Source organism: Lethenteron reissneri, chromosome 16 (genome assembly GCF_015708825.2).
Source record: "Lethenteron reissneri isolate LAM-NWPU_2019-01 chromosome 16, ASM1570882v1, whole genome shotgun sequence".
Lineage (NCBI taxonomy): Eukaryota > Metazoa > Chordata > Hyperoartia > Petromyzontiformes > Petromyzontidae > Lethenteron > Lethenteron reissneri.
Window position 1 is genome coordinate 14,615,663 of NC_083794.1, and position 24,633 is coordinate 14,640,295.

Genomic DNA, 24,633 nt, shown 5'->3' on the forward strand with positions numbered 1-24,633 from the left:
GGCTTTTTCCGACAGAACGGCGGCCGCCACTATTCAGCAGTGAACTGCGGCGGCGTGAAAAGACCCCCCCCCCCGCCTGTCAAGAGCGCGGGGGGGAGGGGGGCAGCAGCGCGCTTTGTCCACTCGCGTCACGCGCCGTCTCGCTTGCTGCGTCCGTGGCTCCAGACGAAAAGCGCGCAGCTCCTCAGGGGTTGCCCGCCTTTGATGTCTTCATTGTGTTTTTTTTTACATTGTGTGTATACACACATTGTGTATACACACATTGTGTATACACACACGTGCTGTGCTGTAGCGGAAAACATTTGCACCTGTGGTACGCTATGGGACGGGGAGTAGACGAGTCAAGGAGGTGATGGATGTGGACAAGAGAAAGGTATCCCAAGAAGAGTCTCCCAAGACGGACAAAGAAGCGGGGAGGGCTCAAGATGAGCAGAAGGAAGAGAGGAAGGAGGAGCGCCAAAAGGAGGAGCGCCAAAAGGAGGAGCGCCAAAAGGAGGAGCGCCAAAAGGAGGAGCGCCAAAAGGAGGAGCGCCAAAAGGAGGAGCGCCAGAAGGAGGAGCGTCAGAAGGAGGAGCGCCAAAAGGAGGAGCGCCAAAAGGAGGAGCGCCAAAAGGAGGAGCGCCAAAAGGAGGAGCGCCAAAAGGAGGAGCGCCAAAAGGAGGAGCGCCAGTGCAGGAATGGAGGAGGAGGAGGAGGAAAGGGAGAAAGAATGACCGGCCGGAGATGTTGGGGACGATGACGACAACGACGACGACGACGACGACGACGATGATGACGATGATGACGATGATTATGATGACGACGACGACGACGACGACGATGATGACGACGATGATTATGATGATTATGACGATAATGATGACGATGAGCGGGGAGGAACAAGAGAGGGCGAGAGAGAAGGAAGGAACGAGTGGAAGGGAGCTGCACGCAGGAGCGGCGTCTGTTTTCACGGCGGGGCGTTCCGTGACGAGGGGAATGGAATCTGGTTCACAAAGTACAGACGGGGCCTCCTCGGCAGGCTTCCTCGGCAGGCTTCCTCGATGCGCGCATTTCTCTCTGCGCTCCCAGAGCCGTCGCCCTGGCGCCGACACGAGGCGGTGGAGGCGCCCAGATCGTGAGCCTGGCGGTGCGTGGCGCTGCTGCTATCGAACTCCCCGGGTTGACGAGGCTCGAATGGTGCTTCTGCTGCTGCTGCTGCTGACGATGATGATGATGTGTGCCCGGGCTCGAGACGGCGGCGCCTAATGGCCTCACGCGTCGCAGAGGTCGCGACCTCCGAGAGGGAACTGCGTCGATGGGATAGAGCTCGCGCGCTGTTCTGTGTTTCGCGCTGCTGCTGTTGCCGCCTGTCACCCGTGCTGTCGTCACGTCACCTCTACTGTCGTCACGTCAGCTGGACGATCATCACATCACCTTTGATGTCATCACATTACCTGTGCTCTGGCCACATCGCCTGTACTATCATCGCATCACCTGTACGGTCATCACATCACCTGTGCTGGCATCACATCACTTGTGCTGTGATCTCTTTACCTGCGAGTTCCTCTTGCTCGGTGACTCTGGCTCGACAAAAATTTGGCCGCGTTCTCCGTTCATCTCGACAGCACGCCTGCCGCAGCGTACACACGTGTGACACACACGTGACACATGTTAGATACGCACACACACGCGTAGCACATGGTGTATACACACTTCCAACACACGAATGTAACGCGTAACACGTGCAACAAATACAACACACACGCACTTGTGTAACACGCAGACAGGGTTAGGTGCAACGCGGCATCATTGTGGGAGTTATTGTGGCTGATCTGCTCCGTGTGGCTGATGTCTATGTGGAGAGACAGCCGCGGTTTTGCATCGAGGTGGTTGATGAGCCTCACTTTTGCGTCAGGAGTCGCGGAGTGGCGAACCATCGCTGCTGTGATGACGCCTTCCTACTCCTCCTCCTTCGTATTTGTGAATCGGGCCATTGAGTCGTTTTACGTTCCACGGATTCATTGGCCGATAATCTTATATATAGAGGACCGCAGAGCTGGGAGGTGGGTTGGGGGGGGAGATTTTGGCACCAGCTGACCTCCGCGTGGCTGCTGCTGCCTTCCCACTCGTCCACGGTTCCCCCTCCTAACCCCTCCGAGTTAAACTAATAACATGATAACAACTGTATTATTACCATTACTATTGTGTTAACGTACCGACTCGGAGACTCGGGACCCAGGTAGGCCTTGGTGACCAGGATCTCGTTCTGCACGAGCACCAGGCCAAGCAGCAGCCGTTCCATCTTCTCCGCGATCTCCTCTGACCTCTGTGCCACAGGGACGCGAGGTCGAGACACGCACGGCCGGAGTGTCATTGGCGGCAAGCGTCGTCGTCCTCGTCACCGGCATCAATGTTTTATCAGGTATACTCAAGGCCAAGAAGAGGAAGAAGGAAGGGTAAATAGAAGCGCATTCGGACAAGAGAGAGCGAGCGAGAAGCAGTGCGTCGTGAGAAGGGCTTCGCTGCTGAACTTTGTTTTGCACGCGTTTGCTGTTTGTCATCGTGTTGACTCAAGAGCTCTCCGAGCCTTTTCTCGTCTCTTGAGTTCTTTCCGAGCTATACAAAAATCACCTTGACACATCGCACTCTACGTGGGGGTGGGAAGTCAACAGTGGCTGCTCAGGAGGAATGTGGCATGTCCACCACTGGCCCTGCAGGGCTGTGGACAGGATATCGGCACCGATGCCTCCTGCGTGGCCCGTGAGAGCGGCAGGAGGTCACCTTGACCTTCGGCTGCCGCATGCGGCGGTTGCGAGTGATGGCGCTGGAATTCTGCCATTGATCTGTTGGAAGATGTTTCTCAACGTCGTCACCACCTCCGTCAGCGTCATCATCATCGCTCGTGCCCAGAGGCTGCGTGTCCGCCGCTTGTTGTTGTTGTTGCTGCTGCAGAGGTCCGCGGTTCGAATCCAGCGGCCGCCCCGGTTAATACTGCGATGTGACATCAACCGTAATACTCCGACTACGCGCCGTCTGCTTCACTCGCACTGGACCTTGCAATGTCCCGCGGCGTCGTTCGCAAGAGCAGGCCCTTGTGTGCCGACTTCACGTTTACATTTGGCGAAAAATTAAAAATGTCACTGCAGATGACTCAATCGAAATCTACACAGCAGCAATCATCGCCCCCCCCCCCCCCACATCCTCTTGGAAAAGGAGTAATCAGAATCAGCGAAGGTAAATAGCCATAACAGCAATAATCATTACTCAAATATATCCACTGCTGGATTGATAATAATAATATATGAAACTCAGTGTAGATGACGACTCCGCATATCGGCACGCCCTGCCTCGTCTTGCCTGGTTCTGGAGTTCAGAGACGAATGACCAACGGACAACTCTGAATAAACCAACGGGAGCGTGATGATAATGATGATGATCTTGATGACGATCATCGTGATCAATGTTGATTGCGATCATGATCGCGTTGACGTCACGCTGCTGTGAGTGAACGCCAAGGTGGATGAGGAAAAAGTGGCGGAAACAGGAGGAGAATGCCAACAGCGAGAAGGAGGCGGAGGATGAGGAGGTGAGTGACGAGAATGATGATGGGGGTGAGGAGGAGACGAGGAGGAGATTTAGGAGCGTGATGATGATTGCAAATTAGGAGTAGGCGGAAGAGGTCAAGGATGATGATGCGGAAGTGCATGTTTACGAGGATGATGACCATGAAAAGAATGATGATGCCCCTGCTGCTGATGATGCCACTGATGATTGTAGTACTGATGCTTATGATTATACTGCTGATGCTACCGATGCTGCTGCTGCTGATTCTTCTACTGCTGCTGATGAAGATGCTGTTGATAATAATACTGCTGCTGACGATGATGCTGCTCGCTGATGATGCTACTGATGATGATTCTGCTACTGCTCGCTGATGATGCTGCTGATTCTGCTATTGCTGATAATAATACTGTTGTTGACGATGATGCTGCTGCTCGCTGCTGACGATGCTGCTGCTGCGAGCTCGCCCACCTGCCGGGTGTCGGGTGCGTGCCGCTGCCGCTGCTGCTGCTGCAGGGAGCTGGCTTCCCGCAGGGCGTCGCGGATCGCCGCCGCCGCCTGCTGCAGAGAGGCGCGGAAGCGGCGCGCGCGCGACTCGGGCAGCTCTGCCTGCTTCAGGATCACCAGGGTCTGGGGACACGCGGGGGAGACAGGGGGAGACAGGGGGAGACACGGAGACACGCGGGGAGACACGGGACACACGGGGGACACACCGAGAGACAAGGGGAGACACGGGGAGGCACGGGAGACACCGGAGACATGCGGGGGACACGTGGGGGACACGGGGGGAGACACGGGGGGAGACACGGGGGGACACGGGGGGATACGGGGGGACACGGGGACACACGGGGGACACGCGGGGGGGGGGGGGACACGGGGACACACGGGGGAGACACGGGGGAGACAGAGGGGAGACACGGGAGGGACACGCGGGGGACACGCGCGGGGACATGCGGGGGAAAGACCGGGACACGCGGGGGAGACACGGGGGAGACAGAGGGGAGACACGGGGGGACACACGGGGGGACACACGGGGGGACACACGGGGGGACACACGGGGGAGACACACGGGGGAGACACGGGGGGACACGCGGGGGGACACGCGGGGGGACACGGGGAAGAGACGGGGACACGCGGGGAGACATGGGGGACACCGTGAACAGGTAGAAAGGTGAATACAGGTGGAGCGATAGAGACACGGGGACAGACACATAGGGACACGGAGACAAACGGAGGGGGTACAGGAATAGAGTTTTAGAGACACGGAGACAGACGTAACTGTGTATTTGAACTTCTTTTGCACCGTATGTAGCCAACCACGCTAATCGGAGGTGCGGGGGACGGGAGACATGGCAACACGGGAGACATAGAGACACAGAGAGACATACAGACACATAGAGAGACGGAAACAGACATACAGACACATACATACAGAAAAAATACAGACACATAGAGAGACATACAGACATAGAGACACGGAGACAGATATACAGACACATAGAGACACAGGGACAGACACACAGACACATAGAAACACCTAGAGAGACATGGAGACACAGAGACACGGAGATAGAAACAGAGAGATACAGAGACACGGAAACAGAAACAGAGAAACACAGAGACAGGGAGACAGAAACAGAGAGACACAGAGACACGGAGACAGAAACAGAGAGACACAGAGACACGGAGACAGAAACAGAGAGACACAGAGACAGGGAGACAGAAACAGAGAGACACGGAGACAGAAACAGAGACACAGAGACACGGAGACAGAAACAGAGAGACACAGAGACACTGAGACAGAGAGACACTGAGACACGGAGACAGAAACAGAGAGACACAGAGACACGGAGACAGAAACAGAGAGACACTGAGACACTGAGACAGAGAAACACAGAGACACGGAGACAGAAACAGAGAGACACTGAGACACTGAGACAGAAACAGAGACACAGAGACATAGGGACAGGGTGGCGGGGGGGGGAGGCATGGAGGCAATGTGGTATCAGCAGTAGCAGCAGCGATGGTAGCAGTGCCAGCAGGATGCCACTCATAGCCGTGGTTGCAGCAGCAGCATCATCATCATCAGCAGCAGCATCATCATCATCATCACGAGTGGAGAGGCCGTCGTTGTTGCTATGCAACGGAAGCTACGAGACAGCTGTCAATGTCACGCTCCTCTCACAATCCTCCTGTACCCGCAGCACGAAGAGCCATCCGCCTGCTTACGTTATAATAAAACGGCAAGATTATATGTATCGTCAGGTTTGAAATTTTTTTTTTTTATAGGATTTAAGGAATATTTTAGTGAACGAATAAATTGATAAGCTAGAGCCATATTCCATGGACCGCGGACGATCTTCAGCGTTCGTTCATCCCTCCTCTTCGGTGTCGCTACCCCTTAAGCGTCTTCCGAACTTTATCCTCCGCAGTTTCAATTCAACCTCAATGTTTATTTGAAACACGGAAAATCCCGCGCAGCCAGTTACCCAGCTAGTTTCGGTGGCAACGTCCCCGCAGCCGCCACTGACAACAACAACAAGAAGAGAGTTGCTGTTGGGGTGGTGGAGAGGAGCCCAGCCAGCAGCCAGTCAGGAACCTCTAGGAATTTGAATGGTAGTAGCATCATCTTTACGAGTGTTGACCCAGGAAAGCCTCGATACGAACACTGTCAGTAGCAAGTGCAGTGTGCCCCCGTGCCTCCCCCCCGTACCCCCCCCCACACCTCGTCGAACCCCTTCTGCAAGAGCTCAGGGAGTGTCGCCTCCTCCCCCGGCGCCTCCGCGTGGCCGGGGGGGCCCCCATCCCAGCCCCCACCGTCGGCCCGGCCCCCCCTGGCGAGCCCGTCCCGCACGCTCTCGCCCTGCATCAGGTACTTGAGGAGCTGCGGGTTGGCGGAGGAGCCCCGCCGGCCGGAGGCGGGCACCGCGGTGGGACCCCCGTTCCGGGTGGCAGCGCCCTGCTGCAGGGGGGTCACTGAGCGGCGCCCCCCAGAGGGGGCCCCGTTGACGACGCCCGAGAGACCCCTCTCATCCTGCGGGGGGGGGGGGGGTGGGGGGGGAATGATGATTCCATGAGACGTTGAAGCCCGAGGACCCCACGAGTCGTGGCGTTGAGTCGTTCAGATCGAATCGATCTCGGGTCGCCGGGTTCGTAGAGCAGGGCACTGACCACTACACGCCCGCGCCCTCCCCTCCCCACTATCTACCCCAACCCCCCCACACACACAGTAGCCACGCGTGCGGCAAGACGCCGGCCTGGCCACACGGCCCACGCTCGGAATGGAGTCGAGTTGCATCGCGGCGTCTGTGAGTCTCGCTGGAATCTGCGTGAAGCGCCGCGGGCTCAGGCGACGCCTCTGCTACCGAAACTCTTGATGCTGCCTCTGCTGCTGCTGTGCATTGGCCATCCGCCCTGCACCCACCCTGCACGAAACACCCTGCACCCCACCTGCACCCACTCTGCACCCGCCCTGCATGCTAACGAGGTAACCCGGGGCCGTGGGAGTGAGCGCCTCATTAACATCTCGAGGTGACGGCGACGCGGAGACAAAGATGAACTTGGACGCAGCGAGTCGAGGGGAGGCGAGCGGAGGGCACTGATGTCGCGGACGTGCTGGAGTGGAGGGGGGGTCGGTGAATGGGTGAGTGTGGGTGAGTGTGGGTGAGTGTGGATGAGCGAGATGGATGGGTACGTGGAGAGGCGAGTAGGCAATTGAGCGAATGGGTGAGCAAGTGGATGGGTAGATGAGTAAGTGGGTGGACTGGTGGATGAATCGGTGGAATGTGAGTGATGCTGTGGGTGAGTTTAAGGATAGGTGAGTGAGTGTATGGGTGGATGGATGGGTGGGGTGGGTGAATGGGTGGGGTGGGTGAGTGAATGGGTGGAGGGTAAAGTGATGAGTGACAAAATGAGCGATTGAAAGACTGAACGACTAAGTGAGTGAGTGAGTAAGTGAGTGACTAAGTGAGTGAGTGAGTGACAGTCACATCAGTGCGCACCCTCAGCTTGGATGACAGCCTCCCTTCCGCTATGGAGTGGCGGCGCTGGATCCACACTCGGGGAGACGGAGCCGACAGCGGCGTGGGAGACGGGGCAGCTGAGCGCGAGTGGAACGGGCCAGGGGAGGGGGCAGCTGAGCGCGAGTGGGAGGGGGCAGGGGAGGGGGCAGCTGAGCGCGAGTGGGAGGGGGCAGGGGAGGGGGCAGCTGAGCACGAGTGGGAGGGGGCAGGGGAGGGGGCAGCTGAGCGCGAGTGGAAGAAGAGGGGGGGCGATATCACAGCAGGGCGGCCATGAGAGGGGACGGGGGATGGCGCGGGGGAGGGAGCAGCGGACCCCCTGGCGGGCACGACGGGGCCCCAGGGACCCTGGCGATGCGGGGGGGCTCCGGGCGGCGTGGGCGACGGGCCGGAGGGCGGGGTGCCCCACACGTCGGGCGGGGTGATGGGGCTGCAGGGCGAGCAGGAGGGAGCCGGGGACTGGCCCCGAAGCGAGCCGCGGCCCGGGTGCAGACTGCGGACGATGTCGAGGCAGCTCCGGCCCTGGCTCCTGATGGAGCCGTGCCGACTCCGAGGCGAAGCGGCGCTCATCCTCTACACACGGGGGGAGAAACCAGTTAGGGGTGGGGGGGGAGGTGTATCTCCGCCCCCCCCCCCCACGGCCCCTCTCCTCCAACCCTCCACCCCCGCCAGCCTCTGGGTTCACATTGTGACGACCATTGCACCAGGTGTACGAACTTACAGATAATTGCCCTTTTATATGACCACTTTACCGTTCTTGGTAAAACTGGTCAATCCTGACCTCCACGCCCACTCCGACACCAAGCGTTGTCTGCCTGAGCCACAGGTGGAGGGAGAGCTCTGAGTGGCCACCCTGACATACACATAGTAAAGTACAACACGCCACACGCACACACACTGCACACACACACTGCACAACACGCTACCACTACACAGAAGCAGATTAGCAGCATCCACGTGACGTGACCGTCCGTTCCCCCGTCTCTCCAGCCAGTCAGACAGCCAGCCAGCAAAACTTGTCTAATATAGTATGATAGCTATGGATGCAGTGATACAAAGACCCAAACCCCCCAATGTAGCCTGCATAGACTGATGGGGAAAATACTGTCAAGCGAGTGCCTGTTAAAGCCCACCCACATGGCACGCGATGGGGTGGTATTGTCAGAATCACGCCACAGCTATATCAGTGATGATGTTCACACACACAAACACACACACTGCACACACACAAACACACTACACACACATCTCCCGTATAGCCTTAACAGACCGCTAAGGCAAACGCACACGAGGGGGGGTGAGTGGCCTGCACCACGCTCCGCCACCTTTATCTCCTCAGTGGCACTGTTTACAACATCGCACCAGGTAATCATTTGAGGCTGAGTCGACCGATGCACATATATACACAGCCATTAATAAATACACACGAAGAGACACATATCATCACGAACACATATCTACGCACACATTCCTAAATACACATACACACACATTCACTCACGTAAACTCAAACACCTTTACTTACATTACTCATATTCTTGGTTCTTTCGGTAAAGTCACAAGGACTTTCTACGTGACTTTACCGAAAGAACCAAGAATATGAATCCCTGCAGTCACGAAAGCTTTAAATCAAAATACATTACTCACGCAAATTAATTCACACACACGAACAAATACAAAGGTCCCCCGTATAGCCGTAACAGGCTGTTTGGGGCAAGGGCCGGCACGGCACACGACGAAGAGGTGTGACCCACGCCACGCCTATCCGCCTTTGTCTCCCCAGTGGTGATGTTTGCGCACCAACTATTAATTGAAGGCTTAGTCGTCTTAGGGGAGGCCCAGGAACTGTTCAAATATTCGTCACTGAATTTTGGCCGTGAGCGGGAAGCGAACCTCGGTGAGCAGAGTTCATAGCGCAGTCCGCTAACCACTGCGCCACCGCTCCTTTTGTAATTGTTACGCGTTACATATACACATATATACACATATACATAAAAACATATACACATACACACACAAAGACAACGATCCCCCGTTTAGCCTAAAGTGATGTTAGCAAGCACCTATGAAGGCCGGCACGACACACGAGGGTGGCTGGCCAGCACCACGCCCGGCCGCCTTTGTCTCGCTAGTGGCGATGTCTATACCCCGCACCAGGTACTCATTTGAGGCGGAGTCGACGTAGGGGGTGCCCAGCACCGGATCAAATGTTCCCTACTGTTATTATTCGTCAATATGAATCGTACTCGGGTCGCCACGATCAAACACACACCATCTCTGTCTCAACGGCCCACACACACGTGGGAACACGTACATGCACGCACACCCTTGCACCACACGACACAGATAATTACTAATCACACGCACGAGTCGTGCGGCTCATCACGAGCGCGCCTCTCGCCCAGTGCCCTGTAATTCAGGAAAGTCGAGAATCGCTGGGGCCGTTTCTCATGAGCTTTGCAAAACACCGGTGCCAACACGTCTGCGCCGTGCTTGCCCAACAGCACACCTCGACTAATTAATAATCACGAGCTGGCCACGGTTTAATCACGAGTTAATCACGGGCTAGTCACGGTTTAATCACGAGTTAATCACGGTTTAATCACGAGCTAGTCATGGTTTAATCACGGTCTAATCACGGTTTAATCACGAGTTAATCACGGTTTAATCACGGTTTAATCACGAGTTAATCACGGTTTAATCACGGTCTAATCACGGTTTAATCACGAGTTAAATCACGAGTTAATCACGGTTTAATCACGGTTTAATCACGGTCTAATCACGGTTTAATCACGGTCTAATCACGGTTTAATCACGGTTTAATCACGAGTTAATCACGAGTTAATCACGGTTTAATCACGAGTTAATCACGAGTTAATCACGGTTTAATCACGGTTTAATCACGGTCTAATCACGGTTTAATCACGGTCTAATCACGGTTTAATCACGAGTTAATCACGGTTTTATCACGAGTTAATCACGAGTTAATCACGAGTTAATCACGAGTTAATCACGGTTTAATCACGAGTTAATCACGAGTTAATCACGGTTTAATCACGAGTTAATCACGAGTTAATCACGGTTTAATCACGAGTTAATCACGAGTTAATCACGAGTTAATCACGGTTTAATCACGAGTTAATCACGAGTTAATCACGGTTTAATCACGGTTTAATCACGGTTTAATCACGGTCTAATCACGGTTTAATCACGGTCTAATCACGGTTTAATGACGAGTTAGTTAATCACGAGTTAGTTAATCACGAGTTAATCACGGGTTAGTTAATCACAAGTTAGTTAATCACGAGTTAAATCACGGGCTGGTCACGAGCTAATTTATGCAACACCGCCGCTCTGGCTCGACCCAGCCACCGACGTTGCAACCGCGTCGCGCCCCACCGACGGCTTCTCCTGGTAATTAACGACGATAAGCGACGGCTGATGATGATGATGGGGGGTGAGGGTACCTCTAATTGATGTTTTGCTCGTAAGTTGTGCAAACAAAATCACGACTTTTCGCTCTTGCGTCAAAGCCGGGTTCACTTCGACGTAGGCGCGGCGGCTGCGAATGAGAGCGCCGTCTGATCTCTCACCGGCGTCTGATCTCACCGGAGCAACCCACCGGAACGAGAGACGACGACGAATGCGAGAAGCGGCTTCCCTTGGAACTTTGGTTGGAACCTTGGTGAAGCTTTGGCGGAGCTATGCAGAGAGTCGGTGATGGAGCCTTGGAGTCGGTGACAGACGGCAGACTGTGGGCGTCTCCCTGTCTCTCTCTCCCTCCCTCGCTTTCTCGCGTTGAGATGTCTTGCTCCACCCTGAACGACGCGCGACTTTACGCGGCAACTCCCACCCGAACTCACCCCCCCCCCCAGCTCGACTGCCCCTACCCCCCTCGCTCTCTCCCGCGCGATTCCTCGCTGCCCATGCCGACACCCAGAGCCGGTGGGCAGCAGAAGGCTCGGACGTGGTGAGTAGCCACAACCAGAGCGAGATGGAGCCTGGATGGATGTGGTGTGGTGCTTGCGGAGAGATTTTTTTTCCCGGACAGAGCCGGCCGAAATTGTTAAATATTTAAGCTCTTGAAATTACATTTTATTGTGTTTATTTTTATAACAAAAAGCTGTCATTAACGGAGCTTACACCGTTGGTTACGTGGAGCGCAGAAACCAGACCCCCATAACCACAAAATTATAATTATAAATGATTTTATTACGATTATAAATATTAATTAAAAGAGCAAAAATATCAGCATAAGTTTTCGTGGAGAGATATAGGTTACAAAATACATAGCAGTGTCACATGCCCTTTAATTTCAGCCAGGGATGAGTGAATTCCCAGTACGCATGGAAAGTTGGGCCAATGTTGGCCCATCGGTTCCGAACACGTGCCAAGGTTGCGTGGTAACAGATTTACCGGAGCGAGAGATGGCAGCAGCGCTCAAGCGGAACGGGTTGGCGATGGCGCGTGGGAAGCCTTCATCCAGCAGTGGATGGAGAATGGCCGAGTATGAGATCCCATTCTCGGGGGAGTGGAGGCGAGGTGGTTAGCCCACTGCGGTACAAACCCGGCGACCTGAGTTATTCTTTCGACCACGGCTAAAATGTGAATTCTATTCCCGGCCACGGTTAACATTCGCAGCGAGTCTGTATCTGAACTTCTGAAAGCGGCCGTGGTCACAACCAGAGTCTATATTCAACCTGGAAGAATCCGAGGAGCTATGAAGCTCTTATTTGCAGACGTCCAGTAGTAGCGGGTCAGAACGACAAACAAGTAAAACAAACGATGGGAGTGCTAAGTACTGACCAGCGTGGTGAAGTATGGTCAAACAACCCCCCCCCCCCCCCACCTGATGACCAACACAACGTGGGCACGCCTTCATCCAGCTGTGAATTCACACAGCTTTGTGAGACTAAAATGTCTCCCCGCCCAAGGGGCTCTGAGTTATAAAGATATTAATACCGGCAGAATGACTATTGGACGAGGGAGAGAGAGAGAGAGAGACAGGGGTGAGTGCCCCAGAGCAAGACTGAATGAGAACAGGTTAATAACCATACGCAGTGTACCCACAGTAGTACAGAGTTGGACTGATGGCCTTAATCTAAGTTGTCTTGTGGTTGTTGTTGTTGTTTGACTTGCATCCCACTGGGATTTTTGCACACAGCGTTGGTGTACGGTGTTTTTTCTGCAATATTTTGCTGTCTTTTCTTGGATTTTCTGTTTGCACTTAGTCACATATTCACTTTAAGATGCTTTTTGTTCATGTTTTTGTTTTTTGTTTGTTGCGGTTGCACCCGATTCAAGAGCCAAATGGCTCACAGGGCTATACCTAATAAATGAACTTGAAACTTGAAACACAGCACACACACAATATACACACAGAGTACACACACACAGTACACACAGTACACACACACATACACAGTACACACACACTACACACACACAGTACACACAGTACACACACAATATACACACAGAGTACACACACGCACAGTACACACACAGTACACACACACAGTAAACACACACTACACACAGTACAGACACAGTACACACACACAGTACCCACACACACACAGTACACACACAATATACACACACAGTACACACACTACACACAGTACAGACACAGTACACACACACAGTACCCACACACACACAGTACACACACTACACACAGTACAGACACAGTACACACACACAGTACACACACACACACAGTACACACACTACACACAGTACAGACACAGTACACACACACAGTACCCACACACACACAGTACACACACTACACACAGTACAGACACAGTACACTCACACAGTACCCACACACACACAGTACAGACACAGTACACACACACAGTACACACACTACACACAGTACAGACACAGTACACACACACAGTACCCACACACACACAGTACCCACACACACACAGTACAGACACAGTACACACACACAGTACCCACACACACACAGTACACACACTACACACAGTACAGACACAGTACACACACACAGTACCCACACACACACAGTACCCACACACACACAGTACAGACACAGTACACACAACACAAAGTTGTCCCACGACATAGCCGCATGTAACCACACGAAGCGAATTTTGGGCAGTAATAGGTTATCCGCATATACAGCGCGAAATCGCACAAACCGAACCCGCATTAAGCGAGGGAAATATGTCAAAAAAATGTAAATCAATCTATAGTTGTACTGCACGTCTTTGCTTCCACGTCTATTCGTTGCCTTTCACGGGCCTTGACCGAGCCCCGGTACCGACCCACAGCGGTCAAATAAACCCCCGACGACCCGCACGGCGTGGGGGCTGGGGGAGGGAGGGAGCCCCTTATCCAGAGAGCCCAAACACGCGTACATTTACAATACGCGTCGTACAACATTAAAGTTAAATTGAAGAATCAAATGAAGTGGAAACATCCATCGGAAGCAATTGCATTGAGGACGCGCGCGGTTTTGCGGAACGGTGCTTCGGTGTCTTTCCGGGCGATCGAACGCCGCCCCAGCAGCCCACGTGGTGCGGGCCGCTTCGTCAGCTCACTGCCGGCACCCGCGGCGTGCCGGTCATGGCTGGCTTCGTTTGATCGACCATACTTCACCACGCTGGTCAGTGGAGGTAGGGGGGTTGGGGAGGGGGGGAGAGAATCTGAGTGACAAGATACACGAGCAGACTCCGCTTCCTTAACATAAAACTGTCTCGGCACGTGACACAATCATGACACGCAATTGACGCATCTCATCAGCCTTTGTGATTGCGCAGGGTTTCCATCACCATGCTTCACCATGCTAGTTCGTGCGTGTTGCTGACAGCGGGGAGCATAGACTCTGGAGCGGGGTACAGGACAACAATGGGGTTTCCTGCAACGGAGGAGCCTATGGCACCTCGTATGCATGGTGGCCACCCATCCGAGCACAATAGCTCATTCGCTTCCGAGCTTAAATACGGGGGTGAGGCACAGGTGAGGAGGCACAGGTGAGGAGGCACAGGTGAGGAGGCACAGGTGAGGAGGCACAGGTGAGGAGGCACAGGTGAGGAGGCACAGGTGAGGAGGCACAGGTGAGGAGGCACAGGTGAGGAGGCACAGGTGAGGAGGCACAGGTGAGGAGGCACAGGTGAGGAGGCACAGGTGAGGAGGCACAGGTGAGGAGGCACAGGTGAGGAGGCACAGGTGAGGAGGCACAGGTGCGTTAGCGAGCGCTATCAAGGCCAGGTTCTGCACGAGAGGGTGGTTTAGCCAACTCCCCGCCGGACCGCCTTTGTTTCTTACACACCACGTCTACACACACACACAAAGATCCCCCGTATAGCCTGAACAGACTGTTGGGGCAAGTGCTGTTAGCGAGCGCCTATGAAGGTCGGCACTGCACACGAGGGGTTGGGTGGCCTGCACCACGCCTGACCGCCTTTGTTTCCCCAGTGGCGATGTTTACATACCGCACCAGGTACTCATTTGAGGCCGAGTCGACCTAGGGGAGGCCCAGGACCGGGACCGGTTCAGATAATCGTCACTGGTGTTGGCCGTGAGTGGGAATCGAACCTGGGTCGCCAGGTTCGTAGCGCAGCGTAGCGCTAACCGCTACACTACCGCTCCCCACCACACACAACAAAGACAAACACACCCACACGCACCCAACACAAACACACACACACACCAACACAATCACACACACACACTCCAACATACACACACCAACACACGCACCCCAACACACACACACACACACCCCAACACACACACACACACCCCAACACAACACACACACACACCCCAACACACACACACACCCCAACACACCAAACAAGCGCACACCCCAACACAACAAACACACACACACCCCAACACAAACACACACACACCAACACAACAAACACAAAACAAACCCCAACACACACACACGCACCCCAACATAAACACACACACCCCAATACAAACACACACACACACCCCAACACAACACACCCACGCACACCCCAACACACACACAACCCAACACTCAAACATCACCCAGGTCAAAACGGAAATCGCTTGGACCGTGAAACAGCGCCCTCTGTCGAATCTCGCGATCCACTGCCAAAGTGAGATTTTTTTTGGGACCGCTGTGTGTGCGGCCCTAATAGGTGAAATATTTAATAGGGGACGAGGGGACGTTTCTGGCTACGGCCATTCTTCTTACCAATGTTACGATTCTTGATTGAGTGTTTTGGGTCAGATCGCCGAGTGAGCAACATGTTTGTGTCGCCCACCCTCAGCCACCCGTCACATCGAAGTGAGCACGTGACGAGCACACGAGACCAACGTGTTGCTGAATCAGCAGCGCACTGGTGATGTTGGAAAGCAATCCACAAGCATGTAACAATTGTGTCCGACGTTTCGCTGATAGGTACAACACTTATCATCAGGTAGTTGCCAGATGTCCAATTGTTACATTTAGTGGATTTCTCTCCAGCACGCACTGGCCTGAGACGTCATCGAGATGGGGACCAATCATCGTCGAGGTTCGGACGCCGCAGTTTTCTGGTGTTTTTCCCATCTACTCACCCACTCTCTCACCCACTCACTCACCCAGCCGCTCACTCGCCCACTCACTCACCCAATCACTCACCCAATCACTCACCCAGCCGCTCACCTACTCACTCACTTACCCATCTACTCACCCAAGCACTCACCCAGCCACTCACCCACTCACTCACCAAATCACTCAATCACTCACCCAGCCGCTCACCTGCTCACTCACTCACTCACCCACTCACTCACCCACTCAATCACTCACTGACCCAGTCACCCGCTCACCCACTCACTCACCCAATCATTCACCCACCCACCCACCCGCTCACTCACCCACTCACCCACCCGCTCACTCACCCACTCACTCACTGACCCACTCACTCACTCACCCACCCAATCACTCACCCAGCTGCTCACTCACTCATCCACTCACTCACCCACTCAATCACTCACTCACCCAGCCACCCACCCGCTCACCCACTCACTCACCCAATCACTCAATCACTCACCTAGCTGCTCAGCCGCTCACTCACTCACCGCTTACTCGCAAGCTCACTAACTTGTTAATGGTATCCATCTATTAACCTACTCACCCACTCGCTCTGAAGGCGACATGGTCAATTTTATTTTCAGTATATGAATAGACGCGTGTGGTACTACACGCGTGCTGCAGGTGGCGATGTTGCCCTGCAGGATCTCCATCGAGAAACCTTGACAAGCAAGGGGGGTGGCGTTTGAAAACAAAAACCCAACAGGCACCAGGGGCAGTAGCTGAGCTGTGGGTTCACTTGCTCCGCGAGAGAACGCGCGTGGTCTTGCGGTAGCCGGCAGTGGTCTGCGTCAGACGGTTTGCACATCGCCACCTTCCCTGACCTCTGTGTTTAGTTTTTGTCGTCCTTCCCCGCACCTCCAATTAGCACGGTTGGCTATGTACGGCGAGAAAGAGGTTCAACCAGTGCCGGATGATCCTCGTAGCAAAAGTAGCAAATGCTACGGGCCCCGCACTTTAAAGGGCCCCGCGCTAAATGTTTTCAGGCTATCAATTCCGGTTCAGTGATTCTGCACTTGCTCTATTACTAGAGTACTACACTGCCTTCAACTTTTATGAACGACTGGGTGTTTAAGGTTAGCGATATGTCGTATTATCTGGCTGTATAGCAAATTAAAAATACAATGACTTTAATATGCAACTAAAAAAATGTGTGTTTTAATATTTACGTGTTTTTTTTAATTTAGGGCCCCTTTATAACATATGCTATAGGCCCCACACTAGCTTAATCCGGCACTAAGTTCAACATACGCACATGTCAGTTTAACACGAAGGCTTTCGCGACCAACATCATCAATAATAGAGGTGTTTGGGTTAGATCGCGTAAATATATAAACGTGTCGTAGTTGTAATTACTGGCGAAGCATTGAGTCACCACCATCATCATCATCGGTGACTTAATGTTCACCTGCCAATAATGCAAATGTACAGCCTTATGTAATCAAAACAATGGCACATTAATCCCATACCAATGGGAACCACGGGACAAATTAAATCTTCTGGCTACATTTTTAAACTTTTAACCACGGATAACGAACTCTTTTGTTCTTGCGGTAAAGTCACGCAGGTGACTTTACCAAAGAGTATGGATTCCTGCAGTCACGAAATCTTCAAATCAACACGGATGACGTGTTCTCCTCTGGCAGTCCCTAAGCGACCAGCATCATAATCATCAGCAGCAGCCATAACCTATCCGCTGCTGGATGACGTCTTCTTCAAGCCATTGCTATGTTTGTTGAACTTCTTTGGAACCGTAACCAAGCGTGCTACACCTCACGGCCACGCGATGCGGCAATGCAACCTCGCTCGTGTAACACAAGCTGGCGTCAGCAGCTGCTGCTGATGATGATGATACTGACGATGATGATACTGACGATGATACTGATGATGATACTGATGATGATGATGATACTGATGATGATACAACTGATGATGATGATACTGATGATGATGATACTGATGATGATAAAACTGATGATGATACTGATGATGATACTGATGATGACGATGATACTGATGATGATATTGATGATGATACTGATGATGATACTGATGATGATACTGATGATGATGATACTGATGATAATGATGATGATACTGATGATCTCACGGTTGAATTAGCAGCCCTTCCAAAAACAAGCCCCACTCGTTGCAGGCCCGCGGCCGCACTGGTTAATACCGCGGTGCTCTAACTATATATAGGCACCGTCTCCTTCTCAAGGTGGATGTTAAATATGCAGTGACGTCGTGTCGTCCCGATCTCACGGTCAAATTTGTCACACAAATCACACCGCAAATTACTCAGTTGTCAAACACGCGATCAGCGTTTTGCCCCCCGATTTTGCGAAACGACTGGCGAGACTTTACCCGTCTGTGAAACAAAGCCCCTTGCTTCGTGATTAGCCCTGGGCTATCAGGACGGTTGTGGATGCCCAATGCACGAATACTGACTGATCTTATCTGGGTAATTCCAAGCTCAACAAACGAATACATTCACAATCTTCGCTTCGCCAATGTGGGGAGGGGGCCATCGTTGTGTTTTTTTGTTTGTTTACTGCTTTGTTGTTGTTGTCGTTGTCGCACAGATAGTAAGTGTGTTCAGTAATTCATTTGTAGCAGATATCAACATTGACTTGCCCTGCCAGCAGCACCTCGGTAGAACGTGAGCGCGACTCGCGGCCCGAATGCAGCAGCGGTAGCGCAGCGGTAGCGCAGTGGCACTGCGTTACACAGCCAGTCCCACGTGATCGCCGCTCACGGCTGCCATCAGTGGCGGTGTGGTCATTGAACCTGTCCCGAACACCCCCCCCACCACCACCAATCCCTCCCCCCCCTCCCTGCACACACACACACATCTCCCTACTTCCCATCCGTCGCCGCTCTTGCATTGACCAGCGTGGCGAAGTATGGTCAACAAACAACCAGCCACTCGATGGCCGACTCAGCGTGGCTCTTCGGCCAAACTGAGATCGGGAGCTGATCGCGGTGCCGGCCTCCCGGCTTCTCTGCACCCCCGTGACCCCCCCCCCCCGAACCCCCCGCGGGGGTCCCCACAACCAGTTTCTGTAATCCCCTCTATCCCCCCCACCCCACCCCCTGTCATTCGCACACGAAGCGCGGCGCCCCCGGGGCTCCACTTAAGCTCCCGGTCCGATCCGACAACGAGACCCCCCACCCCCCCTTGCCCCCACCCCCACCCCGCCCCCCTCCCCAGCAGCTCCCCACGCCTTCAGCGGCGTGAAAACTTATTATGATGGGGTTTTTTTTTACTCTGACCTGGCAAACGCGGAGACGTGGTTTTTTTTGGCTAAATAAAGAGTTGAAATTACTTTGACCTTTCGCGAGCATCTGAACTTTGAACATTTTGCTTTTCGGGTAAAGAACGAGAAAATGACAACAATTATAATGATGATGATAAAATGAGAAGGTACGAGACGCGTTCTCTTCATCTTTGTCATAACAATAATCATCATACCAATGTAATTGCCATGGTCTATCCACCGCCGGATGGGTGAAGATGTCTCCCCACCTGTGGCGCTCGGTGATTGCGAATGTTGAGAACGCGGTCGACCCCAGACTCTGCCGTCTCATCCACTGCACGGTGTTCAACAGTCACCACAGGTCACACAACAACACACTCACCCCACCCACCCATTCCCTTCATTCACAACACACGTTCACCCACCCACTCACTCGTTCACACGCTCACTCATTCACACTCTCACTCACCCACCCACCCACCCTTTCACTTCATTCACAACACACGTTCACCCACCCACTCACTCGTTCACACGCTCACTCATTCACACTCTCACTCACCCACCCATTTTCTTCATTCACGTACACGTTCACCCACCCACTCACTCGTTCACACACTCACTCACCCACCCACCCACCCATTCTCTTCATTCACAACACACGTTCACCCACCCACTCACTCGTTCACACACTCACTCATTCACACTCTCACTCACCCACCCACCCATTCTCTTCATTCACAACACACGTTCACCCTCCCACTCATTCGTTCACACGCTCACTCATTCACACTCTCACTCACCCACCCACCCACCCTTTCACTTCATTCAAAACACACGTTCACCCACCCACTCACTCGTTCACACGCTCACTCATTCACACTCTCACCCACTCACCCACCCACCCATTCTCTTCATTCACAACACACGTTCACCCTCCCACTCACTCGTTCACGCACTCACTCATTCACTCACTCACTCACTCATTCACACTCTCACTCATTCACTCACTCACTCACTCATTCACTCACTCACTCACTCACCCACCCACCCATTCTCTTCATTCACAACACACGTTCAACCACCCACTCACTCGTTCACCCACTCACTCATTCACTCACTCACTCACTCACCCACCCACCCATTCTCTTCATTCACAACACACGTTCAACCACCCACTCACTCGTTCACGCACTCACTCACTCATTCACACTCTCACTCGTTCACCCACTCACTCGTTCACCCACTCACTCGTTCACACACTCACTCATTCACACTCTCACTCACCCACCCACCAACCCACCCATTCCGTTCATTCACGCATACGTTCACCCTCCCACTCACTCGTTCACACGCTCACTCATTCACACTCTCACTCATTCACTCACTCACTCATTCACTCACTCACTCACCCACCCACCCATGCTCTTCATTCACAACACACGTTCAACCACCCACTCACTCGTTCACCCACTCACTCATTCACTCACTCACTCACCCACCCACCCATTCTCTTCATTCACAACACACGTTCAACCACCCACTCACTCGTTCACACGCTCACTCATTCACACTTTCACTCACCCACCCATTTTCTTCATTCACGTACACGTTCACCCACCCACTCACTCGTTCACGCGCTCACTCATTCACTCACTCACTCATCCAAACAACTCTCCTATCGCGTCTCTCGTGGCTTCTGTTCCCGTGAACTTCACTGCTTCATTGCTCCACCCGTGTTGAGGAACTCGGTCTAAACCAGGCCGGCCGTTTCGTCTCATCCACCACCACACTGCGGGTCGCAACAACAACAACAACAAAGACCCCCCGTGTAGTTTCAACAGACGTTTTGGGGCAAGTGCTGTTAGCGAGTAGCACCTATGAAGGCCGGCACGACGCATGAGGACGTGGGTGACCAGCACCACGCCCGGTCGCCTTTGTCTCCCGAGTGGCGGTGTTCACACACCGCACCAGCTACTCATTTGAGTGTGAGTCGGCCTCGAGGAGGCCCAGGACCGATTCAGATGATCATCCCTGGTATTCATACTCTTTGGTTCTTTCGGTAAAGTCACGTAGGTATAAAATAAAATAAATCACGACGTTTCGGGCGCAACACAAGCGTCCGTCATCATGTGGGAAAGCATGTTGCTTGTGTATGTGCATGTGCTTGTGCATGTGCTTTCCCACCTGATGACGGACGCTTGTGTTGCGCCCGAAACGTCGTGATTTATTTTATTACACGCTTTGATTTAACTCACTCTGTCTGTTGTTGTTGTTGTATCCTCAAATCTTGTAACTCAATTTTAACCCACTTCCCAATGTGATATCGACTGCAAACTTGGTATACTTATGTCATACTGATGACAATACTATATTATATCATTAAAAATACAAAATAAATAGTTTAAAACTATCTTTTTTTATATGTTATGTTTTGGCTTGGGTCTAATTGTCCATGCTCAACTGACGTTGGCTGTAAATCACCACAGCCCCTCATGTTATGGCAAGCTTTGCGGCCACTTCCTGGATTCGTGCAGTTCTGCCATGACGAGTACGGTACATTTCATTAAAGCGTGCTTTTAAATAAAGTATTTTTAAATATTACTTATTTTATACCTACGTGACTTTACCGAAAGAACCAAAGAGTATGGATTCCTGCAGTCACGAAAGCTTCAAATCAAGATCCCAAGTGTTGAACGCGAGCGGGAATCGAACTCTGGCGACCGGCTTCGTAGCGCAGCGCGCTAACCGTTGCGCCACCGCTCCCTCCCACGAAGCGCTGCACCTGCTCTGCCAGGGTGCAGTGACACCCACGTCACGAATCTGAACGAGGTTGTGGAAAATAATATTTTATAAATTAAATAAAACCCCAACTCTCTGTCAATAACCGTGAGGGCCTGCGGTCAGAGCTTCCGCGCGTGCAATCTCAGCTCGTTCCCACACACACACACAGAGAGAGAGAGACGGCCCTACAGGAGTATTGCCCCGGGGGCCCGAGGGGGGGGGGCACTGTGAAGTCCCCCACCCCACTCTATCCCTCTAACTACCCCTCCTCACCTATTCCTCCACCCACCCCTTCTTTCCCCATAAGTACCCCCCCCCCCACACTCTGTCTCCATAACCCCCCCCCTACGGCTCCTCACCCCCCCATCCTCCCCTCCCCTCTCCCCCCCTCCCCTCGTCCCCGTGTTCCTGTCTCAGTTCACCTCCACCCCGGGCAATTGCAGCGAATTTGGTTCTTCGTGAAAATCCGCGGAAGTTCCAGCGCACGGGTTGATGATGAAAGTTGCCTTCGTGCGGCTCCGGTGACGTTTCTGATTCCTGTGGGTGTGCGTGTCACATTCGTACTTGTGTATGAATGCAAATACACAGTGTATATTGACAATGTAAGATTAATTGGCTATTTACAATTGGTTAATAATTTGGCTGACAGGCTTACAAGAAGTATTTGAGTGAGTCACTGTTTAAAGATATATAATAATAATGTACATCCCTTTATCAATCAACCGCTGGATGAACGTCCTTCACCATACCGTGTTGTCGGTCATGCGGGTTATTTCACCATACTTCACCACGCTGGTCATTGGGGTGTTGGTAAAGGGCAGAAAATCCCAGGATCGCTTCAGACGTTCAAATATAACGCGACACTGATGTTAGCCGTGGATAACCACGGCTCCACCCAGTGCCCCTCCCATCTCTCAATCCTGACATCTGTAAAAAAGAGCTTTACAGCTCATAGGATTCCTCCAGTATAAATATAGATTTTGATTCTGAGTTGATGCCTCAATTCCTGCCTGGTTGAGAATAAAATATGTGCATGACCGAGTCGAACATCATTCGCCACTGATATCAACAACATCAACGCAATCCACCATCATCGACCATCATAATCTTCACCATTATCACCACCACCACCACGATAATCACCATCACTACCACCATCACCACCATCACCACCACGCGTCCCTACTGCCGCCCGGGGTTGGTGGGGCGCGGTTCTGGGACAAAGACGCCCGCTGGAGGTCACGTGACGACTTTGTTTTGCACCGCAGTGACACGCGATCCCAGGGCGATTCAAGTTTCAAGTTTCATTTACTAGGTATAGCCCTGTGAGCCATGCGGCTCTTGAGTTGAGTGCAACCGCAACAAACAAAATATGAACAGGGAACATCTTAAAGCGAAGACGACGGGCAACAGAAACATCCTGGATAAAGCAGCAAATCTTCCAGAAAAAACCCACCGTATTACAACGCTGTGTGCAAAAATCCCACACACAGCCCCTCCCCCCATACACAGTCCCCCTCCCCCACACACAGCCCCCCCCCCCACACACAGCCCCCCCCCACACACAGCCCCCCCCCACACACAGCCCCCCCCACACACAGCCCCCCCCAACACACAGCCCCCCCCCACACACAGCCCCCCCCACACACAGCCCCCCCCACACACAGCCCCCCCCCACACACAGCACCCCCCCACACACAGCCCCCCCCACACACAGCCCCCCCACACACAGCCCCCCCCCCACACACAGCCCCCCCACACACAGCACCCCCACACACAGCCACCCCCCCACACACAGCCCCCCCCACACACAGCCCCCCCCCCCACACACACAGCCCCCCTCCCACACACAGCCCCCCCCCACACACAGCCCCCCCCCCACACACAGCCCCCCTGCACACACAGCCCCCCCCCACACACAGACCCCCCCCACACACAGCCCCCCCCCCACACACAGCCCCCCCCCACACACAGCCCCCCCCACACACAGCCCCCCTGCACACACAGCCCCCCCCCACACACAGCCCCCCCCCACACACACAGCCCCCCTCCCACACACAGCCCCCCACACACACAGCCCCCCCCCCCCACACACAGCCCCCCCCCCCCCCACACACAGCCCCCCCCCCCACACACAGCCCCGCCTCCTCACAGCCAATCACTGCACCGACCACGCTGCCTTATTGGGCTCATGTCCCTGCCAGTTCTAAACAAACACATAATGAAAGCGCTGTCAGAATCTAGCTCCACCGATGATGACGCCTCGCTCACTCCGTGATGGTCATTAAGGGCTGTTCTTTTTGCAAACCATACTCCAGCACGATGGTGAGCGTGGGTTGGGTGACGGATGGGATGGCAGGACAGGTTCTCGTACCACTCGCCACTGATGTTGGCCGTGGTCTGGAGATCGACTTCGTCCATGAGCCCAGAGGAGACGTCT

The 24,633-nt window shown here is 53.5% G+C and overlaps 1 protein-coding gene across 1 annotated transcript in view; it reads right to left on the bottom strand.

The window, feature by feature from the left end:
• The window catches only part of LOC133343055 (myosin-14-like), a 38,939-nt gene extending 27,558 nt beyond the window's left edge, over positions 1-11,381 (bottom strand). The window contains exons 1-6 of the mRNA XM_061552514.1: positions 11,182-11,381; positions 7,542-8,132; positions 6,266-6,574; positions 4,012-4,170; positions 2,196-2,305; positions 1,534-1,609 (exon numbers count right to left, since the gene is read on the bottom strand). Coding sequence (XP_061408498.1) covers positions 1,534-1,609; positions 2,196-2,305; positions 4,012-4,170; positions 6,266-6,574; positions 7,542-8,129 — 1,242 coding nt within the window. The 5' untranslated portion in view covers positions 8,130-8,132; positions 11,182-11,381. The remainder of the gene's footprint in view (positions 1-1,533; positions 1,610-2,195; positions 2,306-4,011; positions 4,171-6,265; positions 6,575-7,541; positions 8,133-11,181) is intronic.
• Positions 11,382-24,633: the final 13,252 nt, after the last annotated feature.